The 21,904-nt window shown below is 36.4% G+C and overlaps 2 protein-coding genes across 2 annotated transcripts; one reads left to right on the forward strand and one right to left on the reverse strand.

Moving 5' to 3' along the window:
- On the reverse strand, window positions 1-12,580 carry nkx2.9 (NK2 transcription factor related, locus 9 (Drosophila)). The gene is made up of 3 exons (XM_057343368.1): window positions 12,496-12,580; window positions 1,243-8,388; window positions 1-1,057 (listed from the first exon to the last, which is right to left on the reverse strand). The coding sequence occupies exons 2-3, from the start codon at window positions 1,394-1,396 to the stop codon at window positions 531-533; spliced, it is 681 nt and encodes a 226-aa protein (XP_057199351.1). The 5' UTR covers window positions 1,397-8,388; window positions 12,496-12,580; the 3' UTR covers window positions 1-530.
- Window positions 12,581-12,746: 166 nt separating this feature from the next.
- pax9 (paired box 9) lies at window positions 12,747-20,569 on the forward strand. Its single transcript, XM_057343369.1, is given in 5 exon segments — window positions 12,747-12,919; window positions 13,485-14,117; window positions 16,157-16,195; window positions 16,198-16,269; window positions 19,488-20,569. Coding segments are annotated over 5 exon segments (1,017 nt in total). The 5' UTR covers window positions 12,747-12,915; the 3' UTR covers window positions 19,757-20,569.
- The last annotated feature ends 1,335 nt before the right edge of the window (window positions 20,570-21,904 follow it).

Consider the following 21,904-nt stretch of genomic DNA (forward strand, 5'->3'; position numbering starts at 1 on the left):
ATGGTTAAAAACTTTACATAGAATAAAGAACGAAGACTTTTGGGGTTCTAACACTTTAATGTGATGTAATTTCACCAAACATGACACAAGCTATTCTCTGATAGCTCTATCCGTATAAAAGATAAAAGTTTTTCTTAATATATAAACTTTTGGTTTAAAACAATACAAATAGTTCAAAAAAGCACTATCTATACACACACAGCAAAATCGCCAGTGTTAAAAAATGTCAATTCAACACTGCCAGTGTTTATATAATCCACACTTTGAGAGTGTGAATTATACAGTATATACACTGTGCGTGTTAATTTGACCTTTTTTAACACTGGCGATTTTACTGTGCAGTAATACACAAACACCTTGCAAAACGCATCTGATAACAACAATATAAGTAAATACACCATACAATATGTGCAAACAGCATTTAACGCTCAATGTTTATTCTTATTGACCTAACCCAAATAAAAACAACTTAAATCATGATCAATCCATATACTGTACGTCCAAGAAATAGTTCGTGTGCTGACAAAGTCTCACCAAACACAGAAGTGGTGACGGGAGGCCGGTGTGTTGGTGAAGTGCTGGTATGTGGGGAAAAGCGCAAATGGTGTTTGTTGCTGTAACGACTGAAAACTTGGGACGCTGAAGGGTGAAGATGGAACCATTTGCGGAACGACGCAGCTTCCTTTTTCTGTCTCGATATTGCAGTTCGGATACGGTTTGCCATCTCGGACCAAAATTGGCACCACGACCCTGCGCAGCACTGGAGGTTGATTGAGGTCATGAGCGCACTCCATCCGCGCTCTCTTCATTTTATATCTGTGGTTTTGGAACCAGATCTTCACCTGCGTGGGCGTGAGTCGTAACAGGTGAGCCAGTTGCTCTCGTTCTGGAGCGGACAGGTAACGTTGCTGACGGAAGCGCCTTTCCAACTCATAAGTTTGAGCCTTGGAGAATAAAACACGACGCTTCTTCCTCTTTTCGTGTTCCTCTGCATCTAAGGAGAGCTCATCAGGCCCTGTGGAGTCTGGTGAAGCCTCGGGGTTGCTCTCGTCTGACGCTAAAAACATGAAGGTAAAAAAGATTAGCCTTCTGTAGACCATAATTACATTTAATGCTAAAATGGACCATGTGGAAAAATAATAAACTTGTCAAATTGAAAACGTAGCTATTTTGCTAAATAATTCATATCATCATGGACATTTTTATTAAACATTTCAAATTATAGGAGAATGTTTCACTCACAGATGCAATGACCTCTGTCATTCTCAGTCCAGGACGAGTAAGGTGATGCGGAGAACGAACCAACTGGAGAATGGGGTGCCATGCGATCAGTGTCGTTTTCTGGCAAATCCAAAATACTTCTCACGGTGAAACTGAACTTGTTAGACATAGCCATTTGTACGCTTGTTTTCTGGTAATTCCAGGACTGATCCTCAGTGTTGTAGAGCTATCACCGGTTGCGCAGTGCTGAAGTGATGCGTCCGTTTTGAAGACGCGACTCCAAGTGACAATGTATACACTGATGCCGTGGTGTTTATATAAACAGCACTTGGTCGCTGCTTTGAGGCCTCTCCTCCTTATGGGTGCTAAGTACCTCAATGAGTCGAGTACTTAAATCCCTGTAATGGTAGGTGTGAACTCGTCAAAGAATAGGCCGTTACTTTTACAATGATTGTGGGTAACACTCTTCATCATTACTGATTCGTCTGAATTCGTGAAAAGTGGGAAACAGATAATGGTAATTGTTGAGGCTGAATCACGTCTTGGGTGGCAAGTAACAACAAGAACCCCCCCTTCTTTCCCCCGCTCAAATAATATATCGGATATTTGCATACAAAGTGATCCATTAGTGTCCCATAGTTGGTTTTCCTAATACGTTTATTGGCGTATTTGTTGTTTATTGCAGGTGTTTTACACCAACACAGGCTAAATGTGTACAATGTCAGTCCAGCAATGGGCGGAATTTATGACAATAATTAATTGAAATACAGGCTATGTAGATTGACTCAATAAAGAAGAAAACTGTAATGGGAAAGATGCGCTGCTGTTTGATAGTCTTGATTTGCAACTTAAATTCCAACCCAGAATTGGCCGTTTTAACCCAATATGCATATTTCGGTAAAATATTACATTATGGTTTTACACAAGATAGCCCATCCCTTGGTAAAAAACACGCAACCCTAAGTATTTTCATTGGGTATATATAGGTGCAGAGATGAATATTTCATTATGGGCTGCTGCATACTCGAGTCCTGCATGCACCTCACCAGCAAAGTGCACCAGGCATCTACGATGATGAGACTGCCTCGTCTCAGTGCGCGCTCTGGATGACTGCATAGAACCTCCCAAACAGAGTGGGTATCCGTTCTCGTCTAGTCGTCCTGGGTGGTCGGGCGAAAAAAGGAACACAAATACATGCCAACCAGCGACCGGGAACAAAAGAGGGAAATGTAGCCCCGCGTCCGAGACCCGTTGGAAGCATTTGTTCCAGTCAAGATTTTGCATTTGTTCAGTCCCGAAATAATGCTTGATTGACGCCCCTGCACAATGTCCTTTAACTTTGTCGAATAAATCCCTGCTTGTTTCTTGTTGTCATGGTTTTGAATAGGGCCGAACGGGATCTGGACAACTATCTACCGCTCCAAGTCTATTTGCTGCCTACGCCAATACTAAATTATCGGTTATGTTTTTAACCGGTATTTAAAAGCTTCTTTTCGTTCCAAATTGCCTCCTAATGGTTTCTGTTTAATAAAAGCCTTAAACAGACAAATTAAGATTGCATTACCTTTCTTTAACTCAGTCATTGCTTATTTGTGTATGATCCATAAGGTCAAAACGAAAATTCAAAGTCATAAATGTGTCTGATTATGTAAGTCAATTATCATATTTAGTTGAGTAAATCCTAAATTGTTAGCGAGAATCAACATTTTACTAATTGTATCCAAATATTGCTGTTAACCTGTATAAAGCGAGTTAAATGTTTGCCAAGCTCTTTGAATTTAAGCACGCACTCTCAGAGAATAAATAAAGCCCCGTGTAGGCACACAGTTTAGTTTCTAATGACCTCTCGTATCTCCTTAATCTATTAGACTCCCACGGATAGAAGTATGCTTCAGGAAAAGTGTGCACTCTCAAACACCCAAGAGCTCTTCAGTGTCAAATATTTACCCTTGTTGTTTGATTTCTTAAACCCAAGGAGAAAGGCTATACGGCGACCGGAAAATAATATAAAGAAAAAACAACATTATACTCATACAGTTGTTACTTACAGTTGTTTTCTCTCGTCATTTTTGATATAAATATTCCGTTTAAAAATGAACATTTCATGTAATTCACTTAGCTTGAAATGTAACAAATAGTAGGTAGGCTGCATGCATGTATGTGTAGGCTACAGCATACAAAAAGGCTATACAAATATTTGTAAAGCATTCCATCACCTGTACCACACACTTTCACTGTAGGGCTATAATTACAACAGTGTTTTACACGAAACACAAACATGTACATGGTTTGATTAAATGTTTGGTAAGAGTTGCTGCTCGTTTCTTGAAAGCATCAAGTATATTTGAAATACAAATTTTGATAGGCCTACGTTTCGTGCATATAGACGGCAGTCCAAATTACCTGCAGGAAAATGTTATTTTTTAACTATTTATATGAATATGAATAAATAAAAGTGATTTACATTTTATTTACTTTTACTTAGATCAACTGAATAAGAATGTATAGATAAATAAAGAAGTAGGCTAGGAACTTGGTGGTTAGTACAAAAAATGTAGTTCACTTTTTTTGCAAAACAAGTTCCAGTTTATCTTTCTCCTCTATTGCAAGTTTCTGCAGCATTGTAACATGCATTTTTGGATTCGTAAAAATGCAGCTTACTAACTGAAATATCTCCGTAACAACTCAAGCTTTCTGTTACATTCCCTTAAAAGGACATATAGCCTGCTTAAAAGTATAAATGTCATTATATTAGCAAAATATCAAAACAAACCTAAAATTAAACTTAATTATTAAATTAAATTAACTACACACTAAAAAATCCGTAAAAATAGGGCACAATATACTGTATTATGAAGAAATTTTCCGTTTTACCTGCATTTTACATTTTTCACTGAATTAAATTACATTTTAGCATGAACGGAAATGTCCTTAAAATGAAATAAAATGTACTGGTAATTGTCTGCCAACTTTACGGGATTGTTTTTACAGTGTTCTGTAGTCTGTGGTTGTTTTGGTATTGTGAACCCGAGGAACTGACTTTATAACTCCATTTAATTATCTTTGGACATTTAGTAAAAATTAGATTTTGGGAAAATGGGATGGCAATTTATGCTAGAGATGACACGCAACCGCTGAGCTGATATGATTTTTATTTTAATCATAATAGGGATCTTAGTTTCCTGACAATGCCGTTCACAACACTGTTTTATGCAGCATTTCAGGGAAAATTGTCCATGTAGGCTACTGTCAGTTCTCAATGTGTTAACGAGGGCCAACTCTTTCACCATAATTTTTCTTTTACTTTAAAAATTAAAATATACCAGAAATTCGTGGATAACCTTTCACGCCCCATATTAAGCCTTTCCAATATCTGAGGAAAATGCCCCTGGGGTCCAACAATCATTGCACCGCCATTTTCACAGACGATGTCACATTTCTTCCTCATATTGATTTAAAAGGGAACTCTTGAACATGTCTGGTACTTTTATGCAGTTCTTCATCAGTATGTTAACTTGATTGATTGGCCAACTGAGATGTATCTCATGAAGACCAAGAAGCCAGAAAGAGAGAAAAAGCCCACAGCCCAATTTTGTTTTTACTGGCTCCCTCTGCAGGATGAATCCCTTATGTGCATGTTGTGTCAAACCTTTTGGTTTTAAAGTTCAACACAGAATGAAACAGCGTCGACTCAGTTTAACTAAAACTGTGTTGACTAAATAAAACGTAAGTCACACACAATAGGCTAGTAGCCTATAGCAGCCTACTGTAAAGATCGCAAAAACATTAATTTAGTCAATTATATTTACTACTAAGTCCATGACGTGAAACTCAACTCTTCCCAATCTTTACCAATTTAAGCTTTTTACTAATATAATCTTTACCAATTTAATCTAATATGAGTCATAGAAAATGCTCATAAAGCTCAAAGGTTGATTAGAATGACTAAAATAACGCTTTGTATATTGTTTTCATCAATTTCTTTCAGCATATACAGTCGCAGCAATAAAGATGCAACAAATAGTTTTCCACAATGATGCCATAGCAGAACCATTTTAATTTTCCAAAGAACCGTCAATGGTTATTAAAAGAACCATATCTTTTTAACCTTTTATAGTGTAAAGAACCAATTTCCACTATCTTTTGTGAAAACGTTCAGTGGATGTTAAAAGTTCTTTATGAAACCATCCACCCACAAGCTTTTTTTTCTACGTTGTGGTATAGTGCTCGGTGCCCATTCTCTGCATGTTCTCTCTTTTATGTACTAGCAAAATGTAAACAGCAGAGGGAGCTATTTCTCTAATAATTTTGGAAAAATGTCTGGTTAATTGTCTGTTTCAACCTGCATGAAGGTTTTATATGGATCCGCTTTCAGATGACGTTGAAACTGTAATGGAAAATGTTCCTTCGTTACGCATATCAAGATCAGACTTGAATAGAGTACACTGTAAAATTGTACATTCTACACTCTAAAAACTATGGGAATGTCCATGGTTGGCTCAAATACGGACCAACCCGACAAATGAACTATGGGAATTAGAGTGTAGAAATACAATTAATGTGTTTAACATATTCGTTAATAGAATGTTAAACACGACATTCGTTTAGATTTCATTTAAAATCATATTGTCATCCACGACAATGCACCAAGATTAATGGGGAAACAAAACGCTGCCAAGCATAACCTTTAACCACCCACGAAAATTAACAATTACAGTTAAAACCAAAAAAATAGTTAAAACATGGATTTAGACCATGGCTACTGCAGTAAAACAGTACAAAGGTACTAATCAATACAAAAAAACATGTTTACACCACTTTGCACCACAAAAAAAACATGGTTTATTTTCGTAAGAACAATGTTGTTCCACATCAAACGCAACAGTCGTTGAACTAATTAGTTTTCATGCCTGTGCACTATTGTGTCGTAATAAACCTAGTTCATTATTTTCAAATATGAAAAGGTTCTATTGATTTGTAATAGAAAATTTACTGGAATGTAATCTTTAATACTAATGAAGACCAGGCGGAGAAAGCAAGAGCAGTCGATGTGATCCATTATTAAAACCATCGTAAATATTGTTGGTTTTGTCCGTTTAAGCCTTGAACTGGCCCCAAAACACCCATCGTTAACCTAGGAAAGTCCTCATTACGCCGGACTTAAGTCACAAGAGCAGTCAACCTTTTAGAGGTGTTAACCTGCAAAGCAGTTTAATAGTGTCAATTCCAGTGGAAACACTCTCAGATAATAGTCATGCTTTATCAGTTGATCCTTTAAAACTGTAAATAATAACAGTTAGGCTAAAATAGTAATAACATAATCCAGGCGTTTGGAAAATAGTCTAACGGCTAATTTATGACAGCAACAACGCAAACATATTCTAAACTTGCCATGCATCATTATGGTAGACTGAACATGCAAACTATTATATATACAGGTAGGCTATAATATGTCGGATATTACTTAATAACTGCTGTGATAACAATTCATTTAAGATTATTTTTCACTTATATTATTTCCATTCCCAGTTTTTTTAATGACTTTTCACAATTTCCCTTCGAATCGTATTTAAGACACAGATAGGAAAAATAATCATCGCTGTTCATCACCTCACTGCTGGCACACGCAGATTGAGGAAAACTGGGTCCACTTTTCCCAGACAAGTTTTTCATGTAGGTCTTCACTGTGACTCATTTGGAAAATCCTACCACGGATGGACTAACAAACAACCCTTTTCCTGAGACACCACACTTATTTTATCCTACAGTCCGATTATTTTGATTCAAGTTGCACAATTTGATGGACACCCAATAAACAAATAAAAACACACAATTATCCTCGAGTAATTATTATATTAATGATATTAAATCGGTCAAATAAAGATATAGAGAAAGTAACATATGAGAAGAAACGCAATAAAAGACTATTTTCTTTTCAGGAAATAGATAAATGCTTAATGCGTAATGGGATGTATAAGGCTTTAAATTGATTTTAAAAGCGATAGTAAGAACAATAAACAAAATGTGCACTGATAAGACAAAACTCCAGTTAGCCTTGATAACTTCTGAAAAATAACCATTAATTTATTCGTTCATTCATTACAGAACAAACACAAATAATTATCACTTGATTTCCCCATATAGCGATCGTCACTTTATGATAGACTAAAACACATTTGCTTTTGCCATTTTTACTTATCGCGTCAAATTTTGAACAATGTTTCAGAATTTCAAAATAATTAACATTCACTGGACCATCGTTTGAATACAAAAATGGCTTTCGTTTAAAAATACGTTTACCCTTTTAAAATGCGACTTTTAGCGGAATTCGTCAACTTTCGAATCAAACGTTAAGATAAAATATTCCCAAATAACACGTTTAGATAATGTAAGAAAATGCAATGCTAACAAAACTCTGACTTGAACTAAAAGTGTTACTTGAGGGCATAAGAAGTGATTATGCTGATGACATTGTATTTCTTAAAGAAAAATCATAACTTTTTTACAAACGTTTGGTAGATTGCAACTCATGTCTTTCTGTGTCTGTGGCATTAAACACATTAATCAATCCTTTTCTGTGCATGTGCACATTTGGATGATTAATTTATTCCCTATTTTCGTCATCTCAAATTTCAAAAGGCCAAGCCAACTGCAATAAACAGTATTGATATAAATTGACCAAAACATTTTTTTTTGTGTGAAATCATTTCCCATTGTTCTCGCTGTCTTTAAAAGCTATTTTCATCACACACCAGAACCAGCATTCAAGGTATGTACAAATAAATATAGCTATGCTGGATCAGAAACAGCTTAAAATGTTTAGAATGCTTAACACAAAATGGCTTAAAAATTCCTCCACTGCATAATATTCTGATACGCAGAAACAACTGATTTGGTCTGATGCTTAGGAAAAGAGTGGATGACAGTGACTTTGTCTCGAATTATGTGAATGAGAGGAATACATGCCTAAGATCTTTCAAGTTTGTTCAAAAGAAAAGATACTTTACATGTATCATCCAAAATAAATACTACTGTTTATTCAGTCACTGTGCTGTTCGTTGGAGAATCACCTCTTTTCTTTTGCATTCATCCATCACGTTTAAGAATATCTGCACATCATGGCCTCCCACCGTCTGCTGTATCCGTGATTGATGACATCGGCTTACTCTAAAGAACACAGAGAAGAGGAGATGATTAAGATTACTTCCGCATTTAGTGCTCTCTTATTTTCCAGTCCTGAAATTCTGAAAGCCTGCTTCTTGAAGTTAGATAAGCTACTCTTAAAGTATAAAGTCATCAATATCAGAGGATCAGATGCACTCAAGATGAAACGCTAATGAGCGTATGGTAATTGAGATGTGTGTAATGAGTCAAAAACTCCCGACTTCCACTCTCTCGGACCATGTGTATTTACACATGTGCAACAAGGCTTGAAGATAAGACATTTTAACGTTATCACTTTTCACTTTACGTGTTTTACGCTGCTGTATCAACAACTAGTGTTGACTTTAAAATATAATAATATGCTATTATTATTATTATTATTATTAATGCTTTGAAATGTTTGAATTTAATGCCATGCCTGTATACATAAAACCACACAAGCAATTTTTAACTGGATGACACGAATAAAAATTCTGCTTTTGACTCCCCTGAGAAAACACTATTTAAAGCGCTTCAGACACATCTGATGTGTGATGCTTCAAAAGCGTAAAATGACGGATGACCAAACAGATACATTTCACATGGCACCTATATGGGAATATTTTCAATGAAGTAAATTTGTGATTATTTTGCCCCTAAAATAATAAAGGGTGCGTTTTGACCGGGACATTATGAATAGGAATACTGATGAGATAGAAAGTAGCTATTCCGACATTTGCAATAGTTAAAGTAAAATTATAATATTTTTGATGATAATATTTAGATAATAATTAACTATACACATTGATTACTGATAAATTACATGTATAAAGTTAATCGGGGCTGTTTGTCACACAGGAATGTTGTAAAGCGCGTTCCATGTCAAGTGTTGAGTGTTTTGACGCTAAATGTCATGATTTATTTCTTACAATTTATTGAATAGAAGATTTGTTTTGTACGTTTCTTTTTTGTTTTTGCTATTTGGTGAATTGTTTTTACTTTTATAAACAATAAACACTTTATAGTTACTTTTAAATGTTTATATTTTGATGAAAAGCTTATAGGCTAAATGGCAGCTTTCCTGTGGCTCAGTTAGAGCATTGCACTAGCAATGCCACGGTCATGGGTCCGATCCCAGGGGATTGCACATAGACAGAAACAAAAATGTATAATACAATGCAATGTAAGTCGCTTTGGATAAAAGCGTCTGCCAAATGCATAAATGTAAATAAATGTATAATGACAATTTACCCAAAATACCGCTATTGGACCATGTTGTTTCAAAAAGTGAAAACGTGCGCGTTTAAGCTTTTTTTTATTAACTGTGCAATACCGGTGAAAATCTATTATAGCTTTTTATCCCAGATTATGCCTATTTACAAATTTTGTGTTCCACAGAAGAGTCATATACAACAACTTGAGGATGAAAAATAATGAGAGAGTGAACTATCCCTTTAATTGTCACTGGAGTATACAAATTTACCCGGTGGACAATTTCAATCAAACACAAATATAAGCGACACATCATTTGTATTACAAATATACCCGTAGATTAATTAAAAACGGGTCACATCCACGAAATAGTGAGATTCAAGTTTGAAACAATTACATAATTACAATGCTGGCCAGTTGTGTCACCCCGAGTTGCAGGAAAAACAATGTAAACGTGACTTCAATAGACTTTCTGTTTGTAAGATAACGTCTTCAAAAAAATCTTCATGCCATAGATGCACAAAGTAAAAAACATTATTCCGATTCGTCTGACCAGACACATTCTGTGTTGCTGCAAATACAGCTCTAGCTGTGGTAATAGACTGAACTTCAAACTGCTTGACTGTCTGTAGCCTCCTCTCATCTGAGATACTCAGTCATGCATAAGAGTCAAATTCATCCGATCTCTTCCAGGATACAGCCCAGCCTAGCTTGACAATCTAGACAACACACCAAAAGCATTAACTTTAACTAATAAATTACAAGTTCAACAATAACTGATAGCAGAAATTACGCATCAATGTAATACACTCCCCATTATGTGATGCCAGCCAAAAATAAACAATAAAAACAAAATGGGTACATATACATACATCAGGTTATATATCATTTAATTACCATTTCGGGCTGTTCTTATAACACCAATAAATGTAATCAATTAATAATTGTTATTACTAAAGCCACCTATTATAGCATATTCCGTAAAAAATTCCAAGAACTTCATTATGTCTTGCATAATGCAATTCTCTCCCACGCAAAAGCTAGACGTGTGGTAAGAGCATATGTCTTTCATATCAGTCTTCACACCTCATTAACGCAGTCCTTTCCTATCTTTCAGTGGTCAGTTAGGGCGCTAGATTTATGCTCTCCTTAAAACTGAACCCAACGAACAAACTATTTCGGTTACCATGCGTTTAAATAAACAATTATTCTGGAGGATACATTAGATTTAGCAGTAGCATCGGCTTGTCGCCCTGTCTGTGTCTCCGGAGACACTTCACCTTCGCCCACCATGCGACCAAGCTTCAATCACTTTCTTTTGGGTTTTCCTTCTCAACATTTGTTCCCGTCTCCATCACTCGACAGAAAAAAAGCCACACAACCATGATGTTTACTGTGCTGGTAGTTCGTCCAAAAGTATGCGTTATATTTTGCATCTTCCTGCATGAATTTATTCTACACATTGTTAGTTGTGATTTAAGGCATCTCAACGAATGATAACTTTTACTGAGTGGCTATACAAAAGAGCTGGGGCAAAATCAGTGCAAATGAAACCATTCTGATGTAGAGTAGCTATTGCTTAGCACTGAGAAGGAAAGTCAAAATTGAGTATGAACACTATTAATAATTAGCCTACATTTTGGGCAAGGCGGTCTCTGGACAAATGCCTACAATTTAATGCTAGTTTCTTTATCCACAGAATCTTTGTGAAACGGATACAGAGGTCTCTAGTTTGTTAAGAGATCCGAACTAAGTAAGTAAAGCATCCTGTGAGATTTAGGTCAGAAATACTCGGGTAAGAGTAAACCCTAACGCTGATAAGGTAACCACGAAGAAGCTTAAATGTCTTAAGTCAACAGGAAACAACAATACAAATACCTCGCCAGAATCTTTGGCTCTTTGCAGTGGCTGCCAGACAGTTCAAATAGGCCTGACCTCAGCAAAACAATAACGAGCTACACCTGACCACTTAAAAAAAAGTCAGGTTTAAAAACGGATTATTTATTAAATTAAAAAGAATATATAAATCTTAACATATACCGCTTATATCAACATTAAAACATAAGAATGTGTTATTCTTTTTAACAGCGTTATTTCAACATTATACTGACAAATAAGAAAATACACTTCGAATAAGCATATAAATAAAATTATAAATATAAGCATATAAATAAATTATAGAATAAGCTATAAATCTTCCACACAGGAAAACAAAACATCAACGTATAGAAATGCACGCAGATTATAAATGCATAGGTTTATTGTCATTTATTGTTTTACTATTATGTTTACACATTATAACAAATACGCCTTTTAACACAGCAAACGTTATTGATCCTTGCTGCCATAAGTTCATAATCGTAAAAGTAAAGTATACCCCATGAGTATTTCATTTTATATTATTTCGCGTCGTCTACAAGTTACATATTTCGCACGAACTCGCAGGAATTTAATGACACAAAAAGTCAATGTCTTATATTAAAACGGTTCACAATAACTTTTTATGATATAAAATGCCAGCACTTCACAGTAAAGTGTTTCATTATTTCGTTAAATTAAAAAACAAAGCTTTAAATTACATTATAATTAACCCGTCTGACAGTTCCATAATCTGCATTCACGCGTCTTGATTTATTTCAGGTCGAAAACAGCACGTGATTCCTAAAATTCATTTTCAAAATGATAGGCTACCACGAAGTCAAAGCATCACTGCAACGATCATTTCAAAGCAATACATGAAATAGGAAATCAGGCGCATTTTAAAACCAATTTAATTGACATTAGGAAAAAAATCACAATATAGGGCCCGTGGTTAAACAAAAATACTGTTCCGCGAATTTCCCTCTTCTAGTAAAGGAAATAATTAGAAGTATGCTTATGAAACAAAATTACAATGCAATGTTGCAAAAAAAAACTTACCATTCTTAGATCTGGCTAAAAAGAAAAGCAACACTCGGGCAACCCTGTCCTCTAGTTCAAAAGCGAGAGGGGAAACTTACACCAGTGCGAACGCCTGTCATGTCAAACTTGTCAGCCAATTAAAAACCAACACAGGAAAAACGCGCAGTGCGATTGGCTGGCAGGACCTCGCCTCGGAGAGATGTGTAAAGGTCCAGCCCATCATTTTCAAGGAATTGAAATGTAAGCCTGTGTTCCCAGCCATCAGGAAACAGAAGGCGAATTTTCCTCTCTTACAGCTAATCGCTATCGCATCCGTCTCGGACTCTTAATTTTCAACCAGTTCGGCTTCAGTGCCATAAACCAGCTAAACTGGACTCACAACAGATCAGAGCGGGGCAACATTCTGAAGTTTCTTTTTTAATCGGGAGGCTAAACGCAATGGGTAAGATCTGCGATCTGTATGCTATTGCATGTTTTCCCTTACTTGTTAACGGAGATGCTTAAATATATTTGAGAAAACGGTTAGATCATTTAGGAATGTACGGTTCAGATCTCGACTCGAACTTTTACATTAACTAACGCTTTGGTCGTCTTTTCGGGCAACAGAAAAGTTGTTATAAACTACTATTGGCGCTCCGAGAATGGCACTTTGCCGCGATTGAACTTGATCCGGTCGAAATATATTTGATGTTAAGTTTCTTATGATTTGTGTTAAAGTATGCAGTAGACTTGCGCTTTTGTATTTACAGAATTTGTGCACTGAGAAAGTGGAAAATGTTAGTTGCCTTCATTGCATAAAACTAAAACATAAAACTGAAACCTTCGATTCAAAATCTAATCTAATCATACGATCAACATATAAATTTAATAAAAAGTAATCTACAGTCTTTGTAGTCCGCATAACTGGCATTTGTAAATAAGCTTTATGTAGGCTACTTGAGGTCCTGGTAAATGGTGATGTGTTGTCAGTGTCTATAATTTTTTTTTTTCTTAATATATCTGCATAGAGCCAGCCTTTGGCGAGGTGAACCAGCTAGGAGGTGTTTTTGTGAACGGAAGACCCCTGCCCAATGCCATCAGACTCAGGATAGTAGAGCTGGCCCAGCTGGGCATCAGGCCTTGCGACATCAGCAGGCAGCTCCGCGTCTCTCATGGCTGTGTGAGCAAGATTCTGGCCCGGTACAACGAGACCGGCTCAATACTCCCAGGCGCAATCGGCGGTAGTAAGCCTAGGGTCACGACCCCTACCGTAGTCAAGCACATTCGGACTTACAAGCAACGGGACCCTGGCATTTTCGCATGGGAGATTCGAGACAGACTGCTTGCCGACGGCGTGTGTGATAAATTCAACCTGCCCTCTGTCAGCTCGATCAGTAGGATTCTGCGCAACAAGATCGGAAATCTGTCTCAACAGAGCCATTACGAGTCGAGTAAACAGGGCCCTCATACCCAGCCTCAGCCCACCCTACCATACAACCACCTGTACTCGTATCCTACTCCGATCGCAGCCACTGGGACTAAAGTACCAACTCCGCCTGGCATGCCCACTCTTCCTGGACACATGGCAATGCATAGGATATGGCCTTCGTCTCATTCTGTTACAGATATTCTGGGCATTCGATCAATAACGGAGCAGCAAAGTAAGCAACCTATTTGCTTTTGATAATAAAAATCATTGTATTAAGTGTGTGTGTGTGGGCATGTAGGTACTGTTAGGCCTGTCAAAGTGTGTGAGAGATTTTGTGTGTATGTGTGTAACACAGAAAAAGAAAGGGAGTGTATGAGTGAAAGAGAAAATGACAAATTGTGTTAGTGTTGGAAGCGACAAAATTTAAGCACATTAACATGTAAAATATAAATAATAATGACTACGCGTTTTATTGGACTCAAATAGGCCTATTTTTTTGATCATCAAGAAAATGTCACAAGAAAAATGGGGTGCTGTTTGCAGGGGTTGTTCAGAAGCTTAACTGATTCATACTTTTGCACCGAAACAGATGGTTCAAGGTTTTAGTAATAATTAGGTAGTGGAAGGATGTGGAATATTTTGGACAACGAAGAGTCGGCGCACTATACAGAGGAAAACAAAAAACAAAATAAGGTGTTCAGAGCTAACAGTGTTTTGCATGACTAGGCCGACAGTAAAATATTTTTTCCTCGATGCATTTCAAGTTTGACACAATTTTCATCACCTGAAGTATGATTTGCACAGCAATGTTGTGATTTTATAATAACCATTTAAGGCATGAATTAACGCCGAACGAATTTTAAATAAATCCGTGACTTTTTTAAATACTTGTGCGTATTAAATAAATCCAGTTGTTTTAAAAACATGCTTATTAACGAAAATTGGCTCAAGACATTTGAAAATTGGAATTTTAGATGTCCCAGTCGTTTTTGATATCTGTTTAGTTTGAGTGGGCTTTGTACAGTAACGTGTGAAGGCCACAGCCTGTCCATATTTCATTGCAGTTTCCTAGCGTATTTTCAAAGGGATAATAATGCTTCAAACGCAGGGGAGGATATTGCGTTTAGGCGGTCTTTATGAACCATTAATGTATTTTTAAATGAATACCAGATGTTTAAGGCAGTTTTTAAGAACCGAAATGAAGCATAAAGTATTTAATTCAGGTGTAGCCTGAAACTTTTTTTCCGTTTACAAAATGTTATGCGGCAAACACAAATATATCTCAAGACGCTTAGTTTCGAAGGTAGTTCGACTGTCGACTTGGACAGTTTGTCATCATTAGAATCTAGTTACAACCAATGGGCCTACTAAAGCCCTCTCTATCATCCTCTCTCTCTCTCTCTCTCTCTCTCTCTCTCTCTCTCTCTCTCTCTCTCTCTCTCTCTCTCTCTCTCTCTCTCTCTCTCTCTCACACGCGCGCACAAATCGCGATTGTTCATATTCAGAATTCATCTGTTCTTCATGCCACGTATTTTCATGAAATTTGGTCTAATGTAATTGTAGCTTTACCATAATCGTCCTTTTTAAATGACGTATCTCCTACAATCTCCTGATTATTCAAACTGTGAAGAAAACGGAAACATGTCATCGATTATATGTAGCCTATACATTGCAAAAGTACGTTGATTCCGTGAAGGTATGGGGGAAATCTACTTTGTGGCCCTATCGAGTTACAACACTGGTGGGCTTGCTTTTTCCAATTTCAAACTTTAGGAACCGTGTATAATATAATATCCATCGGGCACAAAGGGGAAACGGTTAAAGTAAATCTAATTTGTCCTCACAGGAAGACGCTTGGTAAATGTTCCTTGTCATTGCACAAAGGACTCCACGACACTTGGAGCTTTATTTGATGAATTAGCCATGCAAATGAACATTTCTGATGTCTGCAGGAAGTGCGCATTGCACTGTATATGTAACTCATTGGCAGACTCGTTGTTTACTTTACTGGCTTTATTTAAAACACACGAACATTTCGCCATTATGGTCATAAATTGCTTTTGGAAAATGTGTCTTGAGTCGTATGACGATGGAGAATGTACACGACTGTATTATCTAGACGCTTGGCACCAGTATTATTTAGTGAGCCTGGTGGGTTTGAGATGGTTGGCAGTGCAGCAACATACACAGGCAAAACTGCTGTGGCAGTTCTGTAGCCCACGCTCTTCCCCTATCTGACTGCAGTCTCCGTGTCTCTGTTTTGCCCCCCAGTTAGTGACAGTCTGTCCTTCCCCAGTGCCAAACTAGGAGCGCTAGGAGTCATTTTTCATCAGCGAGTTCTCCACTAGTCAATGGCGTGGATAAGCCTCACTTAGAACCTGACGCAAAATACACAGGTAAAAAAGCATCATATGTTATAAGTGAGACACAATCCAACGTAGAAGCAGAAAAAGCAGATTCCAGAATTAGTAATCATTGTCAAGAATCAATTCCGTGTGTGTGAGTATACAGTTTGTGTAGCCTATACTGTTTATTGTAATGGAGTCTTTCTCTTTGGCGTGAGGGGGCACGATGGGCCCTGCACAAAGGGCAGGAGTCACTGAGTTTGAGAATTGGATTTCATAAAACAAAGTAAAGATTATTATTATTATTATCGCACATTACTTTATTTTATTACAAAGAAAGAACAGTAACTTCGCGTCAGTTTTAGCACAGAGTTGTTAATGTGTAGCCATGACTACATGAGGCTTTTTGAAAAATGTAAAGGACATTGCATGTAATAAATTCATTTAACATTTTTAAGTAATTAAATTAAATAATTTTAAAATGTAGGCCTACAAAATGTTTTAAAAAAACATTGGACCTATAGCCTATACAACATTTAGACACTGAATAGAATTTTGCTATCAACTGTAAAGCAATAGGCCTAAGCGTAATCGCACTTTTGCATCATATATAATTTAAGGAATCTATTTTTGCTCTTGCATTTTCTATGAAGAAACTGTAAAATCTACATACACGTAAATAATCTACATATTCGAGCATTGACTTTACTTGATACACTTTTAATTTTATATTAATATCTAGATTACATATGCATTTAAAGATTAGTTATAGAAATAAACAATTTCATGTAGAATCTAACGAATATTTTAAGTTTCAATGGAGAACACGATTTTAACACGTGCATACCCAAAACGAGTTCACAACGAATAAAAAAAATCCTTTTTAATTTTTTAACAAACTTTTTTCAAATGTATTTTTAATATTAAATAAAACATCATTATAAAATCAATGCATGCTCATATTTCGTGTATGCGCTCATCAAAACGTTATCAGATAAAAAATATATAGGCTAATAATTATTAAACCGATTGGTTATATTTTTATTATAATGCATCTTTTCATTTGAAGCTACTTGTCATGGGCTATATATATATTTATATATATTTCAAATAAACACGTAAGCCTACACATAGTAAACATATTTTATTCCAGCTGATATAGAATTCAGCAGAACTTAAAGCTTTATGGATTGCCAAACCTCTTCAAAAGAAAGCATAACATATCTTTGACGAGGGCAAATCCTTAATAAAAGATGTTATTAAATCATCATTATTCTTATTATGTGCTCCAACTCCTTGCTCCAAAGTGTGACTCATGACTGGTAGTGTTACACACTTCAGCGCCGTGACATAGACAAAGGTTCTTACATTGGTCAAGAAGTCATTCACAAGTGTTTGGTTTCTAGGGCGCTTGAAAACGGGTGGGAGAGTGAGCGGACAACGCGCGTGCCATCCGAATTATTTATTCGCGCGCCGCTGGGCAGCAACAAACAGATTGAGTAATCGTTTATTGTGGGGTCTTAGAGGTTTATGTATCGTGGAAAACGATGGAATAAATCTTTATAACCGATGCTGAAACATGGCTTCAGCGTAAATTATGCGTGTACTGATTGAAACTCAAAAATTAGCGTGTAGTTTACTTAGCTTTTAAGAAATGGAGATTGCAACCTTCAGAAATATGACGAATAGCATTGACTACTGAATGTTTGCGTCTGTCATCTTGGATAAATGATCATCGAGTCAGACTAGATTATGCAATAGCTGAGGACAGAAAGTAGATAAATGATTTAGTGCAGTGGTTTAATGCAGTTATTCATATACTAGAAAGCAAGATAACCTCTGCAAAGAAATCACAAAAGCGTGATAAATAATCGAGAAGGGTCAATAATAAATTTATCATCATTCACACGATTTTAAGAGTGTTAAAAATCATGTTATGGATCTCTCCTAACTAACTTAATTAAACAGATGCGACTTTTAACACTACCGTGCAGTGAATTTAGGTAAATAGCCCACTAACATTAATCATTGTATTTATTAAGGATGTAATTATTAAAAAAAAAAAAAACGTTTTTCTTCCGAGCAAAAGCAAATCTAAATAGAACTTATATTGTCCATATAACTTCGACATTTTTTTGACAGTTTGTGTATCACTTTTATTCATTGATTTCTCAGACCATAATTGATTTCTACAATGTCGGAAGGCAAAGGGAATAATATATAGTCTACAAAATTATTGATTAATAAAAAAATATTTTATGTTCCTGTGAGCAGTCACGTCTCTCACTTAGGTTTATTTCCTGCTCCCGAAATTATGTTGGTGTACCAAGATAAATAATAAAATATAGATAATCATGAATTGTATCCTACATCCAATGCAATAACAACAGAAGTTCGTTTTTAGATAACCTGTGCGCTAATACATTATTATCCAATAATTTTTGCACCAGCATTTTCGAGACTTTTTAGAGAATGCTGGGTAAATAATAACATTATGTTAACGATCTGTGAGTTTGTGTATGTGACATATCCTTTAGATTTATGATGTGAGAGCTAAAATGTTTTTTACATTTATATAGGCATCTCTTGGCATGTTCTGACTGGTATGTGATTTAGAAAATCGTACAACTGGTTCAAACTCATGGTCAATCCTTCATTAGAGATCAACAAAGTACATTTGAACAATTTTCTTAATTATATAAGTTTTGACCTTACACCTCTGCTATGTGTCCCTGATATTAACAGTTCTTCAACTGTTTCATTAGATGTGCATTAGTTTAAACTGATTAAAAATAATATATTTTTAGTATTTATGTAATGTATTTACGGTTATGAAAAAATGTATAATATATATATATATATTTGCGTGTTTGTGTACTTAGGACTAAGGGTCTACTATCTCATAATGAGTAAATCATGGCCAAATCCTGAACTCCTGAACAAAGGATTTCATCTGTGGAAAAGATTTCCAGTAGTCCGAGACCACCCTGCATAATTTTTTTTTCTCTTTATGTTGAAAAGGCTTGGTGAATTCCTCTCATGCTGAACTGATATTGACATTCTGCCAAAAGCATACAGGCATTCCTGCTGGTGTATTTCTCTTGATATAGCTTTTCCTTCAAATGTTTTAATATCTGGTCATCATCAAGTCAAGGTTTCTTCATCTCGCTCTGTTATCCTAACTATCATGATATCTTTATGTTCATCTCTATGGACATGTGTGATTTATCTATTCGGCACGAGTCTTATCCTCATTACTCTTTATTTTCAGACGCCGAATGGATTGCCCACAGTGAACAGTTGTGTCACAGCTCCCAGCATCCCTCCTTACCACCATCCCACCCAAGTGTCACCCTACATGGGGTACAGCGGCACCACGTCGGCCTATGTGACCGGCCCCACATGGCAGCCGCCCAGTGGCAGTGCTCTCTCTCCCCACAGCTGTGACATCACCGCCCCACTGGCCTTCAAGAGCATGGCTGCCACGCGAGACTCAGTCCATCCCGTCACTGCCTCCGCTCTGTGACTTTAGAAGGAGTGTGGGGGGGTCAAAGAGACAAACCGAAAGAACGGAGCAGAGAGATCGGGTAACACACAATAACCCTGATTTTGTCACACTGTCTCTTTCTGGATGGACTAATGTTATGCCTTTTTCTATATTTATGAAAGACTTGTCAGATGAGCCATGTACAATTATGAATGCCCACGTTCTCCCACAACAAAAAAGAGCAAGAGTCATATGCATATGCAAAGACCTTCTTGTCTGATCTGAACCCAGAAGAGGAATTTTTACTAGTAAAAAACATCTTCAGGTGCTTGATGGTGTGCAGTGAACTTGGACTGAAAGTGGTGGGCATTCCTCATGAACTCGCTTCATCACTAGTCTGAGATAAAATTTCGGTGCTTCTCTCTGTGAATATATTTTGTTCTTGTATGTTTTCAAGAAAATGATTGAATAAGCAATCTCATGTTAAACGGCGACCAGTTTGCATTTAAATGTTTTTCAGGGTGTTATAAATTGCTAATGTCTAGATGTTCTTTGTTTCTTTTTTATGTTTTTGATAAAAATCACCTTTTTGTCTTTTTGGATACCAGTTTCACTTCACTAATAATGTATGCCAGAGCTCTTGGGAAAAGTTATTATGTTTATTTATTAGACTGTAAGGTACGTTAAATGAAGTGCAATTGACACAGCCACGGGGAGAAGAGGCACCATATGGGACATTGACGCACATTCTGACAGCGGGAGCAAACATTAATAATTGGTGAAACTGCACACCTCCAGACATTGCACATTGAAATTGAATGTATCTTATTAAAAGAGACGTGTAAAACCCCTGTGCAGTATATGTTTTGTTATTTTAAACAATATTTTAACTGAAACTGATCATAATGACAATTCTACACCAGTCGTGGATATGTCAGGTTATAAATATTATTACAGCTTCCAAAAAGAATAATATTCATTTTTATACATTTAATATGTAATAATTTCAACAACAACTAAGTATAATTAATAAGTTAAAGTATCTTTCATAAGTTTGTTTCTTTACATATATTAAATATATCCTAGCTATTTTCTGCTACGATGACACAATGAAATCAAATATTCTACATTTATATTTATATTATTAAAAACAAATTTAAATTACTTGTCAATATAGCAAAACAGTATCACAAATATAGAAGTATATTTTGTTCTATTGTTTCCCTCTTTGACTTTTGTCAAATATTGGCGTATTATTAAAAGTCTCTGCTATTACAAAGGCTTAGAACAAAACAATGTCTTTTCATTTAATGTTAGCACTCCTTTATAAGATATTCTAAAAAAAAGGAAAACAAATATTTTTTGCTTTCTAATAATTGTAATTACATTTTGATTTTCTTGAATATCAAAAATATATTACCTACTGTACTAAGCTATGGAAAACACAAACACACGTGCAGTAACATGAACACACACACACACACACACACACAAACTATTGTTGGTCAAGCCTACCAACGCAGACACATTCCTGAGGCCTCCTGCCTTTGAGCTTTGCTTAAAACCAAACCTGATGTGTATTGACAAGCTTAAGAGAAAAAGAAAAGTTTAAATCGCTTTGTTCCGCATGTCGAGCTTAGCAACTGATCACCCACCACCTCTTGATGGTGGACAAAAACATTTTTTGAAAAATGACTTGAATGCAACAAAGCACCTTTGGCTTTAGGAACCCGCACGCAAAAACACACCACATCTACTGCAAAATGATATACGTAGTGTCCCCACACGTAGCAGTGCAAACAGTCCTTCTGGCACTGCAGCTGATTTGACTTGGAAAACACTTTCACCCCAACCCCGTGGTCACGGACCGTTGCCTCTGGATCGAGGTGCTGTTTTGAGCACGTATAAACCACCAAAAAAGCAGACAGAAAACCACCACACATAAAGTGCATCGCTCGTCACAAACCCACCGCACAAACTCCCCAGACCCTGTTCTATTCAAATGAAAGCTTTGAATGCCATTTACCTACGAGCTGACAGCACTGATACGGACGTTGGCTTCGCAGTCAATACAGATGCATTTACTGGCCACGTATATCACGGCCATTCTTTAATGCGGGGTCAAGAGACGTAAAGCAAAGGCAAATGCGTGGAACAAAAAAACCCACTGCTGGATTTAAAAACTCT

The sequence above is a fragment of the Triplophysa rosa genome, linkage group LG10 (genome assembly GCF_024868665.1).
Source record: "Triplophysa rosa linkage group LG10, Trosa_1v2, whole genome shotgun sequence".
In the NCBI taxonomy this organism is placed as follows: Eukaryota; Metazoa; Chordata; class Actinopteri; order Cypriniformes; family Nemacheilidae; genus Triplophysa; species Triplophysa rosa.

Bases quoted from the DNA above. Each gene is read 5' to 3' on its own strand.
- nkx2.9 (XM_057343368.1), bottom strand. From the start codon at position 1,396: ATGGCTATGTCTAACAAGTTCAGTTTCACCGTGAGAAGTATTTTGGAT. The intron at 1,058-1,242 runs GTGAGTGAAACA...TCATGTTTTTAG, and splicing joins TGACAGAGGTCATTGCATCT to CGTCAGACGAGAGCAACCCC.